The sequence below is a fragment of the Schistocerca cancellata genome, unplaced genomic scaffold, assembly GCF_023864275.1.
Source record: "Schistocerca cancellata isolate TAMUIC-IGC-003103 unplaced genomic scaffold, iqSchCanc2.1 HiC_scaffold_1147, whole genome shotgun sequence".
In the NCBI taxonomy this organism is placed as follows: Eukaryota; Metazoa; Arthropoda; class Insecta; order Orthoptera; family Acrididae; genus Schistocerca; species Schistocerca cancellata.
In genome coordinates this window covers 530,612-550,073 of record NW_026047146.1, presented here as the reverse complement: position 1 = coordinate 550,073, position 19,462 = coordinate 530,612, and the positions used below count along the sequence as shown (strand labels likewise).

Genomic DNA, 19,462 nt, shown 5'->3' with positions numbered 1-19,462 from the left:
CTGATCTATGTACACGATTTAAGAGACAATCTGAGCAGCTCTCTTTGATTGTTTGCAGATTATGCTGTCATTTACCTTATTGTAAAGTCATCAGATGATCGAAACGAATTGTGAAGTGATAAAGATATCTGTATGATGTGAAAAATGACATCTGACTGTAAATAATAGAAAGTATGAAGTAAACCAAATGAGTATTGAAAGGAATGTGCTAAATTTCGTTACCACGATAAATCATACAAACCTAAAAGCTGTGAACTCAACTAAATAGTAGGGATTACACTTATGAGTAAATTAAATCATAACATTCATATAGATAATACTCTGGAGAAAGCAAACCAAAGATTGATTTTTTGGCAGACCATTGGAAAATGTAACAGGTCTACTAAAGAAACTGCTTACACTGTGCTTGTCTGTCCTCTTGTGGAGTAGTGCAGTGTGGTGTGGGACATCAAAGCAATTTAAAGGATAACAGCTCCTTTTGTATTATCACGAAATCAGGGAGAGAGTGCTATGGATACGATACATGAACTGGATGGCGGTAATTAGAACAAAGGCGTTTTTCCCTAGAGCCAGAGATTTTCGTGAAATTTCAAACACGAATTTTGTCGTCAGAGTTTGATAATATTTTGTTGGCGCCCATCTATGTAGGGAGAAATTATCATCATAGAAAAGTACGAGAAATCAGAGCTCACATGGAAAGATGTAACCCTGCACGCAATGAGAGTGGAATGGTAGAGTAGTAAATTAAAAATTATGGTTCTATGCCCATCTGCCACACTCTTAATCGTGAATTTCAGAGTTATCATGTAGATATAGATCATCAGGCATCATCGTCATCTTACATATATATGCTTGTGGGCTTAGGACGTTTAGGTGGTGTGGCTGATAATTCTCTCAGAGTCACTTGCTCTTCACATATTTACCAACACTGTTCTCATTACATTTTCTGGAATACCATAGCAACAATAGCAAATTGCGTCAATATCTTCATCATCAGCACTCCCGTTACAGTGTGCCATGGACAAAAAGGAAATTAACTGAGTATAGAAAATCGAATGCTTAGCAGTGAGATTTCTTGTTTGTTTTTAATATGTACACTCGATGTCTTAATCAGTCATTGTCAAGATGCAAATGCTGAGAGAGTGCTGTGCATAGATGTTTCAAAAAGAAAGTAGAACCTCCTACTGATACAATAGTAACAAAACATAATGAGAGTTACAGGTAGACCAGTTTTTAAACGTTTCTTGTATGGACAGGCATTTTAAATAATTCGAACATATGCAACACTTCATACATGTTAATTGCAGTGACGTCATACGACATAATGGTCTCAGAGATGTGAGGTGCACAGGGCAAAGCAGCATGATAGTTGATGGAGCTCTGGCCATGGGAGTGGAGGTGTTCATGGCTCGATGCTTATGCACATAACAGTGAATATGACATGCATTTGAACTGTACTGAAATCTTGGTCCTGTGCATGCTGAGCCGAGGGCACTTGGAATAGGAGCTGCTACATGTAAAAGTAGCAGAAGCACAGGGAGGAGGCACAAGGGTCCTCTCATCCCTCTCTTCCCCCCCTCCCCTCCCATATCCCCTTTCCATCCTGTGCACCTCAGGCACTAGTTCCTTTCCTGTTTTATCTCTAACTCTCCCTTCCGCTCTCTGTCTCCGATGTATCTCCCCCGCCCGTATCTCCAGGTAGGTTGAGATTCCTAAACTGCCAGAAAGCTCTATACAGGCTTATAAATCCATAACCATTCAATGGATTGATAAGGTTTACAGCTCCTGTGGAAACGATACCATCTTTTAACATGGAAAAATGAACTTCCACCCAATAAAAAGTTTTTCACCTTAGGAAGCGCGTTTCTGGCTGGGAAATTTGTGTTGTTTGTATATACACCCAGTTAAGAAGGTATGTCTTCCATATGAAATGAAGTGCCTGTTGAGAAGAAACGCCGTGCACAAGTGGTACAGCTGTTTTATCAGAACAGCAGCACTGCATTGCAGGAATATCATTGAAATAAATGGCTGTGAAGAGACCCCATGTCAATAAATGTGTTGAAGAATACAATAAAGGAATTTGAAGAAATAAGTGAATTGGGTGGTGCAGCAGATTGCCATAGCAGTTGTTGAAGTTGCTTTTAGCTACAGCTGATCATGCAGCAGATGCCTCAAATTCTGCAGTAAGTGCTAGCATTCTCACAGGATCTCTCTCCCCCCCCTCTCTCCCCCCCTCTCTCTCCCCCCCCCCCCACACACACTACCTCTGACTGTGCCTGCCCCCAGTCAACAGTTAAAAAGATTTGGTGACACATTTTACACTAGTATATCTATAAGGCTATGAATGTGCTGCTAAAGAAGCCCCAAGATAGGCTACAACGCTTTCATTTTGCCTTCATTTTTGGCATGCATGGAAATGAGCGACTTTTGGCTGGGGAATATTCTTTGGATGGACAAGGCATATTTTACTCTGCACGGGGCTGTGAATGCACAGAACTGTCACATATGGGGGATTTCCTCCTAAATCTTGTGCAGGAACATCCAATGCACCCAGTTTATGTGATAGTGTGGTGTGATTTCACAAGGCCCCTTCATTTTCAGCCAGTGTTCCTCGAAGATAATGACACATCATGCACCTCTTAGGAGTACAGTGACATCTGAACTTTATAAGGACCTTCTTATGCTACGTGATTCCAACATTTCATGAAAATACATGTACCATTATTTTGATGGTGTGTCATTTGTCGAGTGAACCATTGGTTTCATGTAAATTTCAGTATCATCTGCATCATATCTAGGCAGTTTCAAGATATGTGGCCTTCGAGATCCTCTGATATAAATTCATGTGACATGCGGATGTTGGGATATGTGAAAGATTTATTGGGGATGTATCCAGATACCCCTGATCAGTAAGCTATCATATGATGACAGTCAATCTGATTACACTGTATATGATGTAGACAACTATTAACTATGTCATGTCATGGATACATCATGTTGCAGAGTCAGTAGACCATTTTGAATATGTGACTTTTGATCATATCCTAACAAAGGTACCAGAACCACCATTATCATTGGTCTGATCGTTCTTCTCTTTTTCCTGCCTGGTTACCTCATTCTCACTGCTTATAGCGCCATATTTTCACCTGGTGGCGGAAAGTGAAAAATTCTTTTTCAGCATGCTCTGTGAGGACACCAGTTAATATACATCCTACAATGTTACAGCATCCTGCAAAGTATAGAGCCCACACTGCACCACCCCGAACACTCTCAGTTTAATTAAAATCAGTTAAAACCCCTCGGATCGATTTCTTGTTATGAAAACAGGGTGCTTTTCAGACGATTTTACCCTCGGTAAATTCATAATAAAGTTGCTATGACGTCTAGCAGATACCACACTCGTTCTATGATTGCCACTCAGCAGGGGTTTTTGTCAACAGATTGTGTTTATTGTTATTACAGTGTAATAATTGTCGTGACCTCTGTCAGTGTCTTTTACAATATGCAGTGTGCCCCATGTCTCCCTAACCATTCAAACCAGTCTGATCAGACTTCTTATTCTCCATGAGTTCTGTTCACAGCTCGTGATCTAGTAGCTAACATTGCTGCTTCTGGATCATGGGATCCTGGGTTCGATTCCTGGCTGGGTTGGGGACCTTCTCTGCCTAATGACTGGGTGTTTGCATTGTCCTCATCATTTGATCATCATCGTCATCATCATTCGTGACAGTGGCTACATTGGACTGTGTAAAAAAACACTGTGTAAAAATTGGGACTGATGACTGTGCAGTTGAGCGACCCACAAACCAATCATCATACATGACTTCTGAGAGTAAGAGAACTGTACTTCAACGTATATTTGGGTAAATGATTTATGAAGTTGTGATGACACTAATATTCATCAAGATTACATGATGGAAATTGGTGATACAAATTCAGAAAATGGCTTGGTGGTAGTAGTGGTCGTGGTGGAAATGATAACGGAAGACATACTCATATCACCATGACTCCTGCTTTTATTGTAGGGGAAAGTCAAATGGAGGCATGCACAATCCAAGCAATGTTTATGCTAGACAATATAACAATGCTTTGCAGATTCCTGTCCTGTGACTTAGTGGTAATGCGTTGGTCAGGAATCGAGACATTGAGCTAGAAATCAGGTGTACTTTTCCCTGAAGATATTTTAGATGAGATTCAACAGTGATGAAACAAAATCTTGATAATATAAAAATGTTCAAAAGAACATACCTTCTTTGCATGATATTAATGTTTCTGAGAAAAGATTTAATAGGCTTGCTTGTATTCACAACAGTCTCCAACCCTGGCATCAAGTGCATTGAGTATCTTTCCTTAGTAGGTGGAACCAGATGTAATAGTTTCACGGTGATGTAAGAAACGACCCACCAGGGTAGCCGAGAGCACTAACACACTGCTTCCTGGATTCCAGTAGGCGTGCTGACCCCGGATCGAATCTACCTGGCAGATTAACGACGAAGGGCCAGTGTGCTGGCCAGCCTGGATGTGGTTTTTAGGTGGTTTTCTACAGCCTGCTAGGTGAATAGCAGGCTTGTCCCCACATTCCACCTTACTTACACAGCTTGCAGACATTCCCATTTTCCCATGGATTACACTGGATGCAAACAGTTGGGGTACACTAATTCACTAATTATGTCCCAGAACAGGGGGGGGGGGAGGGACTTTGGGAATGGTGACCCCATCGTGATACTAGCCTGTATATGTAATGGCACTTTGCAACCAGCCTCGGCCAAAAGACTGAGTAAAGGTTGCAAATCCCCATTGATCCCCCAACCCAACTAGTTGTTGGGTAGAGGGGTGCCGGCATAGATAAATCGATTGTGAGAAACTGTTTTTGTTCATAATGACAGCCCTTTGGTTGGAAAATTGAGAGAACAAAGGAAGGAATAAAATAGAGGTAACAGCTATCATGCCAAAATTTTTAACAAATGTGGTGTAAACCATCAGCAGTGTTAATGTCCAGGCTGTAGTATATGTGTTGATAAAATACATATGCGCTTCCATCATCACTGCAACCATCAAAAAGAAACGCAAAGTATATCTATTTAAAAAAGCTGATAAAAATGCTCTTAACGCCCTCTTAAGAGACAGTCTTCACTCCTTCCGATCTGATCATGTAAGTGTAGAAAAGTTGTGGTATGTTTTCAAAGAGATAGTATCGACAGCAATTGAGAGATAAATACCACATAAATTAATAAGTAATGGCACTCATCCCCCATGGTACACTAGGTGGGTCAGATCGTTGTTGCAGAAGCAACGAAAAAAGCATGCCAAATTTAAAAGAGCGCAAAATCCTCAAGATTGGCGAAGTTTTACAGAAGTTCGAAATATGGCGCATACTTCAATGCGAGATGCTTTCGATAATGTCCACAACGAAATTCTGTCTCGAAATCTGGCAGAAAACTGAGAGAGATTCTGGTCATACATAAGGCACACCAGTGGCAACACGCAATACCTTGACTGCGAGATAACAACGGTGAAGTCACTGAAGATAGTGCCACTAAAGCAGATTTATTAAACACGGTTTTCCGAAACTCCTTCACCAAAGAAGATGAAGTAAATATTCCTGAATTCCAATCAAGAACAACTGCCAAGATGAGAAACATAGAATTAGATATCCTCGGAGTAACAAAGCAGCTTAAATCACTTAATAATCGCAAAGCCTCCGGTCCAGATTGTATACCAGTCAGGTTTCTCTCAGAGTATGCTGATAAAATAGCTCCATATTTAGCAATTATATACGACAACTCGCTCACCGAAAGATCCGTACCTAAAGACTGGAAAATTGCTCAAGTCACACAAGTACCCAAAAAAGGAAGTAGGAGTAATCCGCTAAATTACAGACCTATATCACTAACGTCAATTTGCAGTTGGGTTTTGGAACATATACTGTATTCAAACATTATGAAGTACCTCGAAGAAAACGATTTATTGACACATAGTCAGCATGGTTTCAGAAAATATCGTTCTTGTGAGACACAACTGACTCTTTATACTCGTGAAGTAATAAGTGTTATCGGCAAGGAATGTCAAATTGATTCCATATTTTTAGATTTACAGAAGGCTTTCGATACTGTTCCTCACAGGCGTCTTCTAACCAAACTGTGTGCCTACAGAATATCGCCTCAGTTGTGCGACTGGATTCGTGATTTCATGTCATAAAGGTCACAGTTCATACTAATAGACAGAAAGTCATCGAGTAAAACAAGTAATATCTGGCGTTCCCCAAGGAAGTGTTATAGGCCCCGCTATTGTTCCTGATCTATATTAACATCAGAGACAATCTGGGTAGCCGTCTTAAATTGTTTGCAGATGATGCTGTCATTTACTGTCTTCTAAAGTTATCAGATGATAAAAACGACTTGCAAAATGATTTACATAAGATATCTGTATGGTTCAGAAAGTGGCATCTGACCCTGAATAAGGGAAAGTATGAAGTTATTCAGATGAGTCTTAAAAGAAGTGTGCTAAATTACAATTACGCGATAAGTCACACAAAACTGAAGGCTGTAAATTCAACTAAATACTTACGGATTACAAATAACCTAAATTCGAACGATCACATAGATAATATTGTGGGTAGAGAAAAAGGGAGAGAAGGAAACATAGTAGGTGAATATGGATGGGGGGTAAGAAATGAAAGAGGAAGCCGTCTGGTAGAATTTTGCACAGAGCATAACTTAATCATAGCTAACACTTAGTTAAAGAATCATAAAAGAAGGTTGTACACATGGAAGAATCCTGGAGATACTAAAATGGATCAGATAGATTCTATAATGGTAAGACAGAGACTTATGAACCAGGTTTTAAATTTTAAGACAATCCAGGGGTAGATGTGGACTCTGACCACAATCTATTGGTTATGAACTGTATATTAAAACTGAAGAAACTGCAATGGGAATTTAAGGAGATGGGATCTGGATAAACAGACTAAATCAGAGGTCATACAGAGTTTCAGGGAGAGGATAATGGAACAATTGTCACGAATAGGGGAAAGAAATACAGTAGAAGAAGAATAGGTAGCTTTGAGGAATGAAATAGTGAAGGCAGCTGAGGATCAAGTAGGTAAAAAGACGAGGGCTAGTAGAAATCCTTGGGTAACAGAAGAAATATTGAATTTAATTGATGAAAGGAGAAAATATTAAAATGCAGGAAAGGAAGCAGGCAAAAAGGAATACAAACGTCTCAAAAATGAGATCGACAGGAAGTGCAAAATGGCCAAGCAGGGATGGCTAGAGGACAAATGTAAGGCTGTAAAGGCTTATCTCACTAGGGGTAAGGTAGATACTGCCTACAGGAAAATTAGAGAGACATTTGGAGAAAAGAGAGCCACTTGTATGAATATCAAGAGCTCAGATGGAAACCCAGCCCTAAGCAAAGAAGGAAAAGCAGAAAGGTGGAAGGAGTATACAGGGTGTTACAAAAAGGTACGGCCAAGTTTCAGGAAACATTCCTGACACACAAAGAAAGAAAATATGTTATGGGGGCATGTGTCCGGAAATGCTTACTTTCTATGTTAGAGGTCATTTTATTACTTCTCTTCAAATCATATTAATCATGGAATGGAAACACACAGCAACAGAACGTAGCAGCGTGAGTTCAAACACTTTGTTACAGGAAATTTTCAAAATTTCCTCCATTAGCGAGGATACATGCATCCACCCTCCCTCGCATGGAATCCCTGATGCACTGATGCAGCCCTAGAGAATGGCGTATTGTATCACAGCCATCCACAATACGAGCATGAAGAGTCTCTACATTTGGTACCGGGGTTGCGGAGACAAGAGCTTTCAAATGCCCCCATAAATGAAAGTCAAGAGGGTTGAGGTCAGGAGAGCGTGGAGGCCATGGAATTGGTCTGCCTCTACCAATCCATCGGTCACCGAATCTGTTGTTGAGAAGTGTACGAACACTTCGACTGAAATGTGCAGGAGCTACATCATGCATGAACCACATGTTGTGTCGTACTTGTAAAAGCACATGTTCTAGCAGCACAGGTAGAGTATTTCGTATGAAATCATGATAACGTGCTCCATTCAGCGTAGGTGGAAGAACATGGGGCCCAATCAAGACATCACCAACAATGCCTGCCCAAACGTTCACGGAAACCTGTGTTGATGACGTGATTGCACAATTGCGTGCGGGTTCTCATCAGCCCACACATGTTGATTGTGAAAATTTACAATTTGATCACGTAAAAATGAAGAGAACATTTGCACTGAAATGGGGATTGACACATTGTTGGATGAACCATTCACAGAAGTGTACCCGTGGAGGCCAATCAGCTGCTGATAGTGCCTGCACACGCTGTACATGGTACGGAAACAACTGGTCCTACCGTAGCACTCTCCATACAGTGACGTGGTCATCGTTACCTTGTACAGCAGCAACTTCTCTGGTGCTGACATTAGGGTTATCGTCAGCTGCACGAAGAATTGCCTCGTCCATTGCAGGTGTCCTGGTCATTGTAGGTCTTTCCCAGTCGCGAGTCGTAGGCTGGAATGTTCCATGCTCCCTAAGACGCCGATCAATTGCTTCGAACGTCTTCCTGTCAGGACACCTACGTTCTGGAAATCTGTCTCAATACAAACACACTGCTATTGCCCCGTGCTAATCCATACATCAATTGGGCATCTCCCAACTCCGCATTTGTAAACATTGCACTGACTGCAAAACTACATTCGTGATGAACACTAACCTGTTGATGCTACGTACTGATGTGCGTGATGATAGTACTGTAGGGCAGTGAGTCGCATGTCAACACAAGCACCGAAGTCAACATTACCTTCCTTCAATTGGGCCAACTGGCAGTGGATCGAGGAATTACAGTACATACTGACGAAACTAAAATGAGCTCTAACAAGGAAATTAAGCGTTTCCGGACACATGCCCACATAACATCTTTTCTTTATTTGTTTGTGAGGAATGTTTCCTGAAAATTTGGCTGTACCTTTTTGTAACACCCTGTATAGAGGGTCTCTACAAGTGCGATTTGCTTGAGGACAATATTATGGAAATGGAAGAGGATTTAGATGAAAATGAAATGGGAGATACGATACTGCATAAAGAGTTTGACAGAGCACTGAAAGACCTGAGTCGAAACAAGGCCCCGGGAGTGGACAACATTTCATTAGAACTACTGAAGGCTTTGGAAGAGCCAGTCCTGACAAAACTACCATCTGGTGAGCAAGATCTATGAGACAGGCGACATACCCTCGACTTCAAGAAGAATATGATAATTGCAATCCTGAAGAAAGTAGGTGTTGACAGAAGTGAAAATTACCGAAGTATCAGTTTAATATGTCACAGCTGCAAAATACTAACGTGAATTCGTTATAGACGAATGGAAAAACTGTTACAGGCCGGCTTCTGGGAAGATCAGTTTGGATTCCGTAGAACTATTGGAACATGTGAGGAATACTGACACTCTGACTTATCTTAGAAGAAACATTAAGGAAAGGCAAACCTATGTTTCTAGCATTTGTAGACTTAGAGAAAGCTTTTGACAATTTTGACTGGAATACTCTTTCAAATTCTAAAGGTGGCAGGGGTAAAATACAGGGAGTTAAAGGCTATTTACATTTTGTACAGATAACAGATGGCAATTAAGAGTAGAGGGGCATGAAAGGTAAGCGGTGGTTGGGAAGGGAGTGAGACAGGGTTGTAGCATCTCCTCGATGTTATTTAATCTGTATATTGAGCGAACAGTAAAGGAAACAAAAGAAAAATTCGGAGTAGGTATTAAAATCCATGCAGAAGAAAAAAAAACTTTGAGGTTCGTGATGACATTGTAATTATGTCGGATACACCAAAGGACTTGGAAGAGCAGCTGAACAGAATGTACAGTGTTTTGAAAGGAGGATATAAGATGAACATCAACAAAAGCAAAACGAGGATAATGGAATGTAGTCGGGTGATGCTGAGGGAATTAGATTAGGAAATCAGACACTTAAAGTAGTAGATGAGTTTTGCTATTTGGGGAGAAAAATAACTGACAATGGACGAAGTAGATAGGATATAAAATGTAGACTGGCAATGGCAAGGAAAGCGTTTCTGAAGAAGAGAAATTTGTTAACATCGAGTACAGATTTAAGTGTCAGGAGGTCGTTTCTGAAAGTATTTGTATGGAGAATAAATAGTTTGGACAAAAAGAGAAGAGAAGCTTTCGAAATGTGGTGCTACAGAACAATGCTGAAGATTAGATGGGTAGATCACATAACTAATAAGGAGGTATTGACTAGAATTGGGGAGAAGAGGAGTTGTGGCACAACTTGACAAGAAGGAGGACTGGTTGGTAGGACTTGTTCTGAGGCATCAAGGGATCACAAATTTAGCATTGGAGGGCAGCTTGGAGGGTAAAAATCGTAGAAGAAGACCAAGAGATGAATACACCAAACAGATGCAGAAGGATGTAGGTTGCAGTAGGTACTGGGAGATGAAGAAGCTTGCACAGGATAGAGTAGCATGGAGAGCTGCATCAAACCAGTCTCAGGACTGCAGACCACAACAACATCAGAGCAAACCAAAGACTCCAATTCATTGGCAGAACACTTAGAAGGTGCAACAGGTCTACTAAAGAGACTGCTTACACCACGCTTGTCCACCCTTTTCTGGAGTATTGCTGTGTGGTGTGGGATCTGCGTCAGATGGGACTGACGGATGACACTGACAAAAGTACAAAGAAGGGCAGCTCGTTTTGTATTATCGCGAAGTAGGGGACATAGTGTCAGAGACATGGTATATGAATTGGAGTGGCAGTCATGAAAACAAAGGCGTTTTTCGTTGCGCCAGGATCTTCTCATGAAATTTGAATCGCCAGTTTTCTCCTCCGATTGTGCAAACATTCTGTTGGCACCCACTTACATAGGGAGAAATGATCATCACGATAAAATAAGAGAAATCAGGGCTCGTACAGAAAAATTTAAGTGCTCGTTTTTCCTGCGCGCCGTTCGAGAGTGGAATTGTAGAGCGTGAATTTGAAAGTGATTCATTGAACCGTCTGCGAGGCACTGTGAATAGCAGAGTAATTGTGTAGATGTAGATGAATAGTTTATCAATGTACCTGCCACACGAAATGTTGTGCAGTAAAGATTAGGGATATGACACAAGCACCCAGTATCTACACAATGCTCATGTGGTGGTCTCTCAAACAATTGATAAATAATTAACATCAAAATTTATTTATTGCTAAAGCTTTCCAGAAATTGTTTCTTATTCTGGTTTGATTACGGTTGACTGGCATGTTGTAAAATTTTAATTGTAAGTTTTACTTCTAGTACTTTGACAAACAAAGATATTTGTTTGAAACCTTATTTGCATATTTTTCTGATTTGTTTTATCATTATTAGTGTTCAGTTACTTCACTTACATATGTATGAAAGTACAAGTTGTAAATTATTGAGTTATAAAAGTTACAATATTTAGTGATTCAGTTGTCAACTTCTAGAATGTGACACACCAGTTACATTTAAAAAATCGTGTGATCCAATTAATTGTTCACAAACACTCGAAATTTACCAGATACCGTGCCAAAACAAAACTATATACTCAACACAGTGCAAAAAAGTGAAAAGGTATAGTCAGAACAAAAGGAAACACTGGAGCCTGCACACCTTCAGTAGTTTGTAATGTTTCATATCCGAGTGATGTACATACTGGGGACCTGAAAAGCATTACAGTTCTGTTCTGTGGGAAAGGGTTTAACTGCAGGTATAATAACGAAACCCAGATACTACAGGTGTAGCTCATGCATCAGCTGTTATCACTGCCACTCAGTATGTAGTGTTACCCTTCAGTATTTAATGGGTGATGATGTGACCATTTATGTGTGTGTCCTTCAGTCAACGGTGTTCTGCAATGCCAGGAGACCAGATGTTGGGAAGATGTAAAAATTTTCAAAAAGGCTTACTCTAAGTGTACTAGAAACTTTGCAACCATTTCATCTGTTCAGACAGTATTTCCATTTGTGAAAGGCTTCATACAAGTTTCAGTGCCAAAAACAGTTTTAGATTAAAACCATCTGCAAGTGTGTCATTCACATTCATTCATCAGTATGCAAATTTATTCCCTTGATTGATGTCACATTGATTCTTGTTCATGACCAGTCATTGTCCAGCTGATCTTCATCCATTGTAGATAACTAATGAAAATATTGATGCTTGCACTAGTAATTGATTTATTTGGAATGAAACAAAATAAATTGTTTACCAGGTGAAATAAATATACCATTTCTAGAGGTGAAAATGTTGGCGAAACAAAGAGAATGCACTTACAGAGATTACATAATGGAAGAGAACATTTACAAATTATTTCTCTTAAATAAATCTGTAATACCTTGAACTTAAAAATTTTGAATTAAAACATGTAACTGATACATTTTTGATACATTTAATAGATTGTTGTAGACTATTGACTTGTAGCACTGTATTTTAAAAAGATTGTAACATGTGAAAGTGAAGTATTTTAGTTCTCATCTAAAGATTTCAGATCAAATCAGCAGTGACTCAGAATAATCATTATTGAATTTCCTCTGGTTATTTTCGTTTTAAACCACTTTTATCTCATCAGTTCTTTGCTTCTGGTGGAATATTATAATTTTAAATCAGTAACAGTTACTGAATATGTAAATTCTTATGCACTTTTAGGACTTGTGGCCTATAGTACTAGATTTATGGTCACTCAAATATTGTTTCTTTGTTGTAAATCTCAATATTTAACATTATCCTCCTCACTCTTCAGATTTACTCAGACTACTGGTGGAAGTTGTAGCATATCATGTGAAGAAACTTGTCACCATAGACTGGTCCAGGATGAGTTGGTGATAGACATGGAGAAGTCAACACATGGGTTCAGTACCAATACAGAAGATGTGACAATTGATAAGGAATGCTCAGTTGCCACCCAACATGACTGTAGTACGAGGGAAAAGGAATTACATGTATATAGCTGTAATCTCTGCCAACAGAGCTTTTCTTCAAAATACGGACTCATAATGCATGTGTTTGTGCACATTGATGGAATGCAACCACCTTCGTATGTTTGTAAGTGGTGTGGTGAGGTATTTCACAGTAATGTTGGCTTGAAAAAGCATATGAGAATGAGTGAGAATTGTCAAGTTTTAACTGCTTACAGTCATGAAAAATATGGACATAGTGATGGGCATGAAACCACTAACTTGTTGGATAGCGAGGCAGAAGTTTCTGTCACAGAACACAATGAGCAGTCTTCACGTAAGGAAACTTGGAAAGATTCAAAGAAGCCCTCTAATGACATGTGTAACACACATATGAGAAATGATAGAGAGAAAACAAGTAATTATGGAACTTTGTCTATAGCTGTTAATGTCAGTGCCCAGGCTGATCTACTTACTGCAAACAGAACTCACAGATGTGGTATTTGTGGCAAATTGTTTGCTAGGTCATGTGATCTCAAGACACATGTTTACATTCATACTGGGAGAAGACTTCACAAATGTGATATTTGTGACAAATGGTTTGCCCAGTCACGTTATCTAAAGGCTCACACATTAATTCACACTCGACAGAAACCTCACAAATGTGTGATGTGTGGGGAATCTTTTGCTAGGGCAAACCATCTCAAAACACACACATTGCTTCACACTGGAAAGAAACTTCACAAATGTGAGATTTGTGGGAAATCTTTTGCTCGGTCAGGCGTTCTCAAGAATCACATTTTAATTCACACTGGAAAGAAACCACACAAATGTGAGATTTGTGGGAAATCTTTCACTATGTCAGGACATCTCAGGAAACACGTATTAATTCACACTGGAAAGAAACCGCACAAATGTGAGATTTGTGGGAAATCTTTTGCTAGGGCAGACCATCTCAAGACACACATTATTTCACACTAGAAAGAAAACTCACAAATGTGAGAATTGTGGGAAATCTTTTACTACATTAAGCAATCTTAACAGACATGTATTAATTCACAGTGGAAAGAAACCTCACAAATGTGAGATGTGTGGGAAATCTTTTGCTATGAAAGACGACCTCAACAGACATGTATTCTTTCACACTGGAAAGAAACCTCACAAATGTGAGATTTGTGGGAAATGTTTTGCCATGTCAAGCAATCTCAAGATACACACATTCATTCACACTGGAATCAAACCTCATAAATGTCAGTTTTGTGGGAAATGTTTTGCCATGTCAAGCTATCTCAAAATACACACACTAATTCACACTGGAATCAAACCTCATAAATGTGATATTTGTGGGAAATCTTTTACTATCATAGGCAATCTTAAGAAACACACATTAATTCACACTGGAAAGAAACCTCACAAATGTGAGATCTGTAGGAAATCTTTTGCTACATCAGGTGATCTCAAGACACATGCATTTGAACACACTGGAAGTGGACCTCACAAATGTGGTATTTGTGACAGAAGTTTCACTTACTTGGATACTCTCAAGACACATGCATTACTTCATATCAGAAAGAAACTGTAAGTATGTGTTAGTTTACACAAGTAGGTTTTCGTGGTTGGTACCCTCAAGGCCTATAAAATAATGTATATGCCAGGGGACAATAAATTGTACTTTCTGTGAAATAACATTAAAATCTGGTAGAATTGTGAAAAAACTTGCAATGATGTGTACTATAGAGTGCTAACAGATAATGTGACAAAAAAATTCATATCTGTAGCTTCAGATGTCAAGAAATGGTATTACCAAATACTCCAGAAACATGAATCAAATGTGTTTTTGTCATTAGCACTGCTCCTTTTTCCTATCGATCTTGCGACAAGAAGATTGTGATTTGTGATAAATCCTTACATTTGTCAGTAATCATAAGTATCTTGCAATATTCAGTATAAAGCCAAGGAAATGTCATGACTTGCTGCTTATTATTTCAAACAAAGTCATCATGTAGTACTTGTAACTCTGTATTTTAGAAACAGTGACAGTAAAAATATATTCATGGCACTTGCTTCATTCCGGCTGGTAAACTCAATACTGGAGAAACATGAGTATAAAAATTATTTTACTCAGATGTTTTCTCAAGAAATTTGGTGTGTCATTAATAGTGTGTACATTTATGTTCTGTTAGTACTAATCCTGGAATAGTAAACATAACAACAAATACAGGAACCTGCTTAATAGCATGTTTGTCCACCTTTGGAATACAGTACTTTGACAATTCTACATGATATGGACTTGACACATCATTTACATGTTTCTGGGTGTATGTTGCACCACTTGTATTCCACACGTTCAGATCAGCTAAATGGTATGGTCAAGACATCAGTGTTAGTTACCATGCTACTCAGACCAATGTGAAGTCGTTCTGCACATGTGACATGGACAATTATCGGTATGGAAACATACAGTGACCATATGTTCCAGAGCCACACATTCAACAATGTACATTGAACTGTGGGTTCAAACACGTGTATGGCTGCTCCAGCATTGTTTTATGTCATTGGATATGGCATATATTGCCACATGTCTAGCTCTACAGAGCAGGCAAGCTTCTGACCTAGATTTGTGATGAAGTACAGATGTATTTCATCTTTTCATAAGGTTATGGATTTATCACCTTTCAGCCACTTTCCACAGATGTTCACAACAGTAGCATAGATCCATTGTACCAACATCACCACTTTTGAGGTGCTAGTTCCAAACTGCAATGCCACTGTAATTTGCCCTTTGCTAAAGTCACTTACATCATTAAATTTACGTGTTCACAGCCCATCTTATTGATAGAACAATTCTTTGTAAATTTCTGGTCTGCTTATACACTTGTAATCTGCTTACCGCATCATGTGCATACAACGTGGCGTTCATTCTCCTCATGAACAGTGTTCATGACATTTTTGCCCATCAGTGCATCTTCATGTAAATGGGTCAGATGCGGAAATGTGTAATCTAAGAAATTCATCATGCTTGGTTGCCATTTGCACTAGTGCACAATAGCTATATTTTTTGTGAAAAATTTTTGTTTCACAAAGCTCTGTACGTGATTCAGAGATGATATAGGTTAATGTTATCCACCAAAGCTCTTAATTATTTCTTCAGCATTTAATACTGCGTAAGTTCTACAAAAAAAATGAAATAGGTAAACAAACATTAGGTGTTATGATTTGATTCCAGTTATTTGTATACACAAGAACAACACTTGGGAGAGCTCAGAACGTGAGCACTAAATATTTCTTGTGATATATTCAAAGATGTTTCCATTGTGGGAATTTTTCTTAACTTGTGTAAATATACATGAGGTTTTTGGAAAATTGCACTTACGCTTCAGTTTTAATTTCAGAACAATTGTTTTTAATTTTGATTTCCTACCTATTTGTTATTGTTGAAAGTGGTTTAGAATGTTTCATCATATGTGTAACAATGGGAAATAGTTATAATTAAGTGATTGGCACTGTTCTGTGTTGCTACACTTTAGCTGTGACACTTTGTAGTGATATGATTACATTGTGTTTCATCTTTCTCATGATAGTACATCCACAACTGCTGTATGGGTTATTCATAATAGCCAACATCCACATACATTTGTATTAAATATTATTTTCCAATAAAAGGAAAGAAAAACCGGGTTTCTGGACAATAGCCTTATATTCCGATGAATCTGAAAATGTACTACAAAGTGTGGCGACTATACATATTATGAATCTCTAATAAACTGTAAAATTTGTAGTAACATGGTAAAAAAGGTACACAATATGGACTGAATATCTATAGGCATCAGCTAAGGATGGGTCATATGGTGTTTCTCTGGTACACGTGATGTAAGCAGAAAATAAACATATTCAGTGGTTGTGTGGAAAACCACCCAAAGAACTGAGTCTACATAAACACGGTACATACCCATAAATTAAAGAGTGTAACTGCACCTATTAAAATAATAACCTAAGCTAATCACTACAGAATAAACTGTCGTATAAGAATTTTCAAGGACAAGTCTGTCGTAGGTTGTGGATCCAAGAGTAAGGATAATCAAGCACATTGTTTAAGAAAAAACAACAATGAGGAGTACTTTAAAACAACTGACTAGTATTTACATCAGAACTTTGCTTCTAAGGCCACTAACAGACTGAGGGGCATAGTGCTGGAGAGTGGGTTAGAAGCACACCTCTGATCAGACGGAAAGCTGGTTGCCAATACTGAGCTAAATTAATCCCAGCTATGCTCTATGCCCCCATGTGACCATTAACAGCGGTCTGATTGGTTGCTGATTTGTTTTCTAGGTTTTTCCTCACTAAGGATGCTTCTCGGAAATGTCTCCCTATCAGTATTCTCACTGTCAGAATTGTATGAATGTGAACAAGGTATATACAGCGGTAACTGATACAGAACTAGCCCCTGACTAGCCACAGCTCTGAAGTGAAATGTATTTCATAAAGTGTTCCCCACTCGGTCTATCAATCTACCACACACACTTCACTCCCCCTCCATAGCAGCAGGCTAATTATTTCAAAATTACAAAAGTAGTAGTTTGATGTTGGAAAATGCTCCTTTGGACTGGTGGCTCTTGCTAAGGGATGCAACGTTCTAATAGGGGAAACAATTTTCAAAATGTAGTAAAAAAAGTGGACAGGAATAGAAAACTCAAAGTATTTAAGAAGTGACAAATAAGAGTACATTAATTTAGAGTTTGAATTGGCCAATTTTGGCTAGTGTAGAAATAATTTTGGCTATTGTAGAAATATACGCAGCCAACTGAAATGATGCACTGATACAGTGGTGTGGTGGTGCCGAGGCAACAGGTGTGCTGACCATGTACTGAGCCAGCAGGGACAGCATGAGGGCTGCCAAGATACATCAGCTGGGCAGTCTCTAAGCTTTTGCAATGGTGATGCCAGTGGGCAATGATGGAGTATTGTGGTTCAGAATGACAACATTGAGGCCAGCAAATGTTGTTACCAGTTGTGAAGGTCTAGCCTTGCAGATCATGAAAGGCTGTAACACTGCATCAAATGGGTGCATCATCGAAGGCTATCCAGTTATTTCCATATAAAAGCAGGTCTAGCTCAGTAATATTAATTAGATTTATTACTTTTCCTATAATCTCTGCAGTTTGTAGTATAAAAGTTAAAATTACAAAGTTATTGAAGGATACATAACAAACTGATTATATATCCATAATAAACTAATCTCATTAAGACATTTGTAACACTTTCATTGTTGTATTAAATCTTATTTAAAGTACTTAGGTTGACAGCCCTGTAGCCAGGCAGATGTGCGTGTATGAAGCTCTCACTAAGTTAAGCGATTAATATTGAAATAAGAGCTAGTTTAGTTAATAATTCATTTTAGAATGATGCATTTACTTCTTATCTAATCTATGTATTGAAGGTTTTGCTTTTCTAAACGTAATTACATCGAAAAGGAAATATTTTGTAAAGGCCGGCAGTTGCGTTTTTGTTTACATATTTTGACGTAAATTTCGTACGAGTGTAGATATTTGTTTTTGACTAGACTTAGCTCTTCAAAGTTAAATTAATTCGTGTCTCTCATCCACAATTTGTGTGGTTGATTAAAAGTTTCTGAGCCAAGTTTATAAAATTGTTTACATTAGTGTTTAGTTACATACTAGGACAGGTTAAAAAACTATTCTGCTGTTGAAGTTATTTTCTGCTTTTGTGTTACGTTTTACTATCAAACCATGTGTGACAAGTGTGGTGGTTGCTGTAGAAATTTGAAAGAGGGAGTGTTCTGTATAGACTGTAGGTTGTGGTTTCATTGGGGAGAGTGTAGCGGAGAGGAAACAAGGATAGATAATGAGGCTCTTCCATGTCAGTGTAGGTTACATAGAAAGGATAGAAAAATCGCGGAACAGGCTGCAAAGATTTGTGACCTTAAGGCTGAATTAGAAATCGCGAATTTGGAATTATGTGAGCTAAGGGAGGAAAAGGACTCTGGGCACTGGTAAAAGGTAGCAAACAAAGGGCAGAAAGGGAAACAATTGATAAAACTTATAAAATTCTGTTAGGAAATCAGTTTGGCTTGCTATCTGAAGTAGTGGAGGAAGGGCCTCATTCAGATTTAGTTGAATGTAGGTTGAAGCAGAATATTAGCTTAAAGAAAAAGACAGGTCAGGATCAAACCAGAATAGGAAAAGAAAAATTCTGCTTATAGGTAGCAGTCATGGGAGGGGTGTGGGCCAACAGCTTCAGGAGAAATTAGGGACAGAGTACCAGGTCACAAGTTTTGTGAAACCAAGTGCTAGCCTTAGCCAGGTGACAGAAAACTTATGTCAGCTACACAAGGACTTTGAGAAGGAAAATCAGGTAATTATAGTTGGGGGAGCAGTAAGCAGCCTGGCTATGAATCCAGGGTATGGTATTAGGAGTGACCTGGATAAAATAGGAGCAGAAACTGGGCGCACAGATGTTGGGTTTTTGGAGGTCTTTCAGCGCCATGATCAGTCCTGGGTATGGCGTGTTAACACT

General features: G+C 38.9%; 1 protein-coding gene across 1 annotated transcript in view; it reads left to right on the top strand.

The window, feature by feature from the left end:
• Positions 1-14,510, top strand: part of LOC126159809 (zinc finger protein 493-like) — a 116,750-nt gene extending 102,240 nt beyond the window's left edge. Inside the window, exons 6-8 of the mRNA XM_049916611.1 lie at positions 12,775-13,068; positions 13,168-13,527; positions 13,991-14,510. Coding sequence (XP_049772568.1) covers positions 12,775-13,068; positions 13,168-13,527; positions 13,991-14,510 — 1,174 coding nt within the window. The remainder of the gene's footprint in view (positions 1-12,774; positions 13,069-13,167; positions 13,528-13,990) is intronic.
• The last annotated feature ends 4,952 nt before the right edge of the window (positions 14,511-19,462 follow it).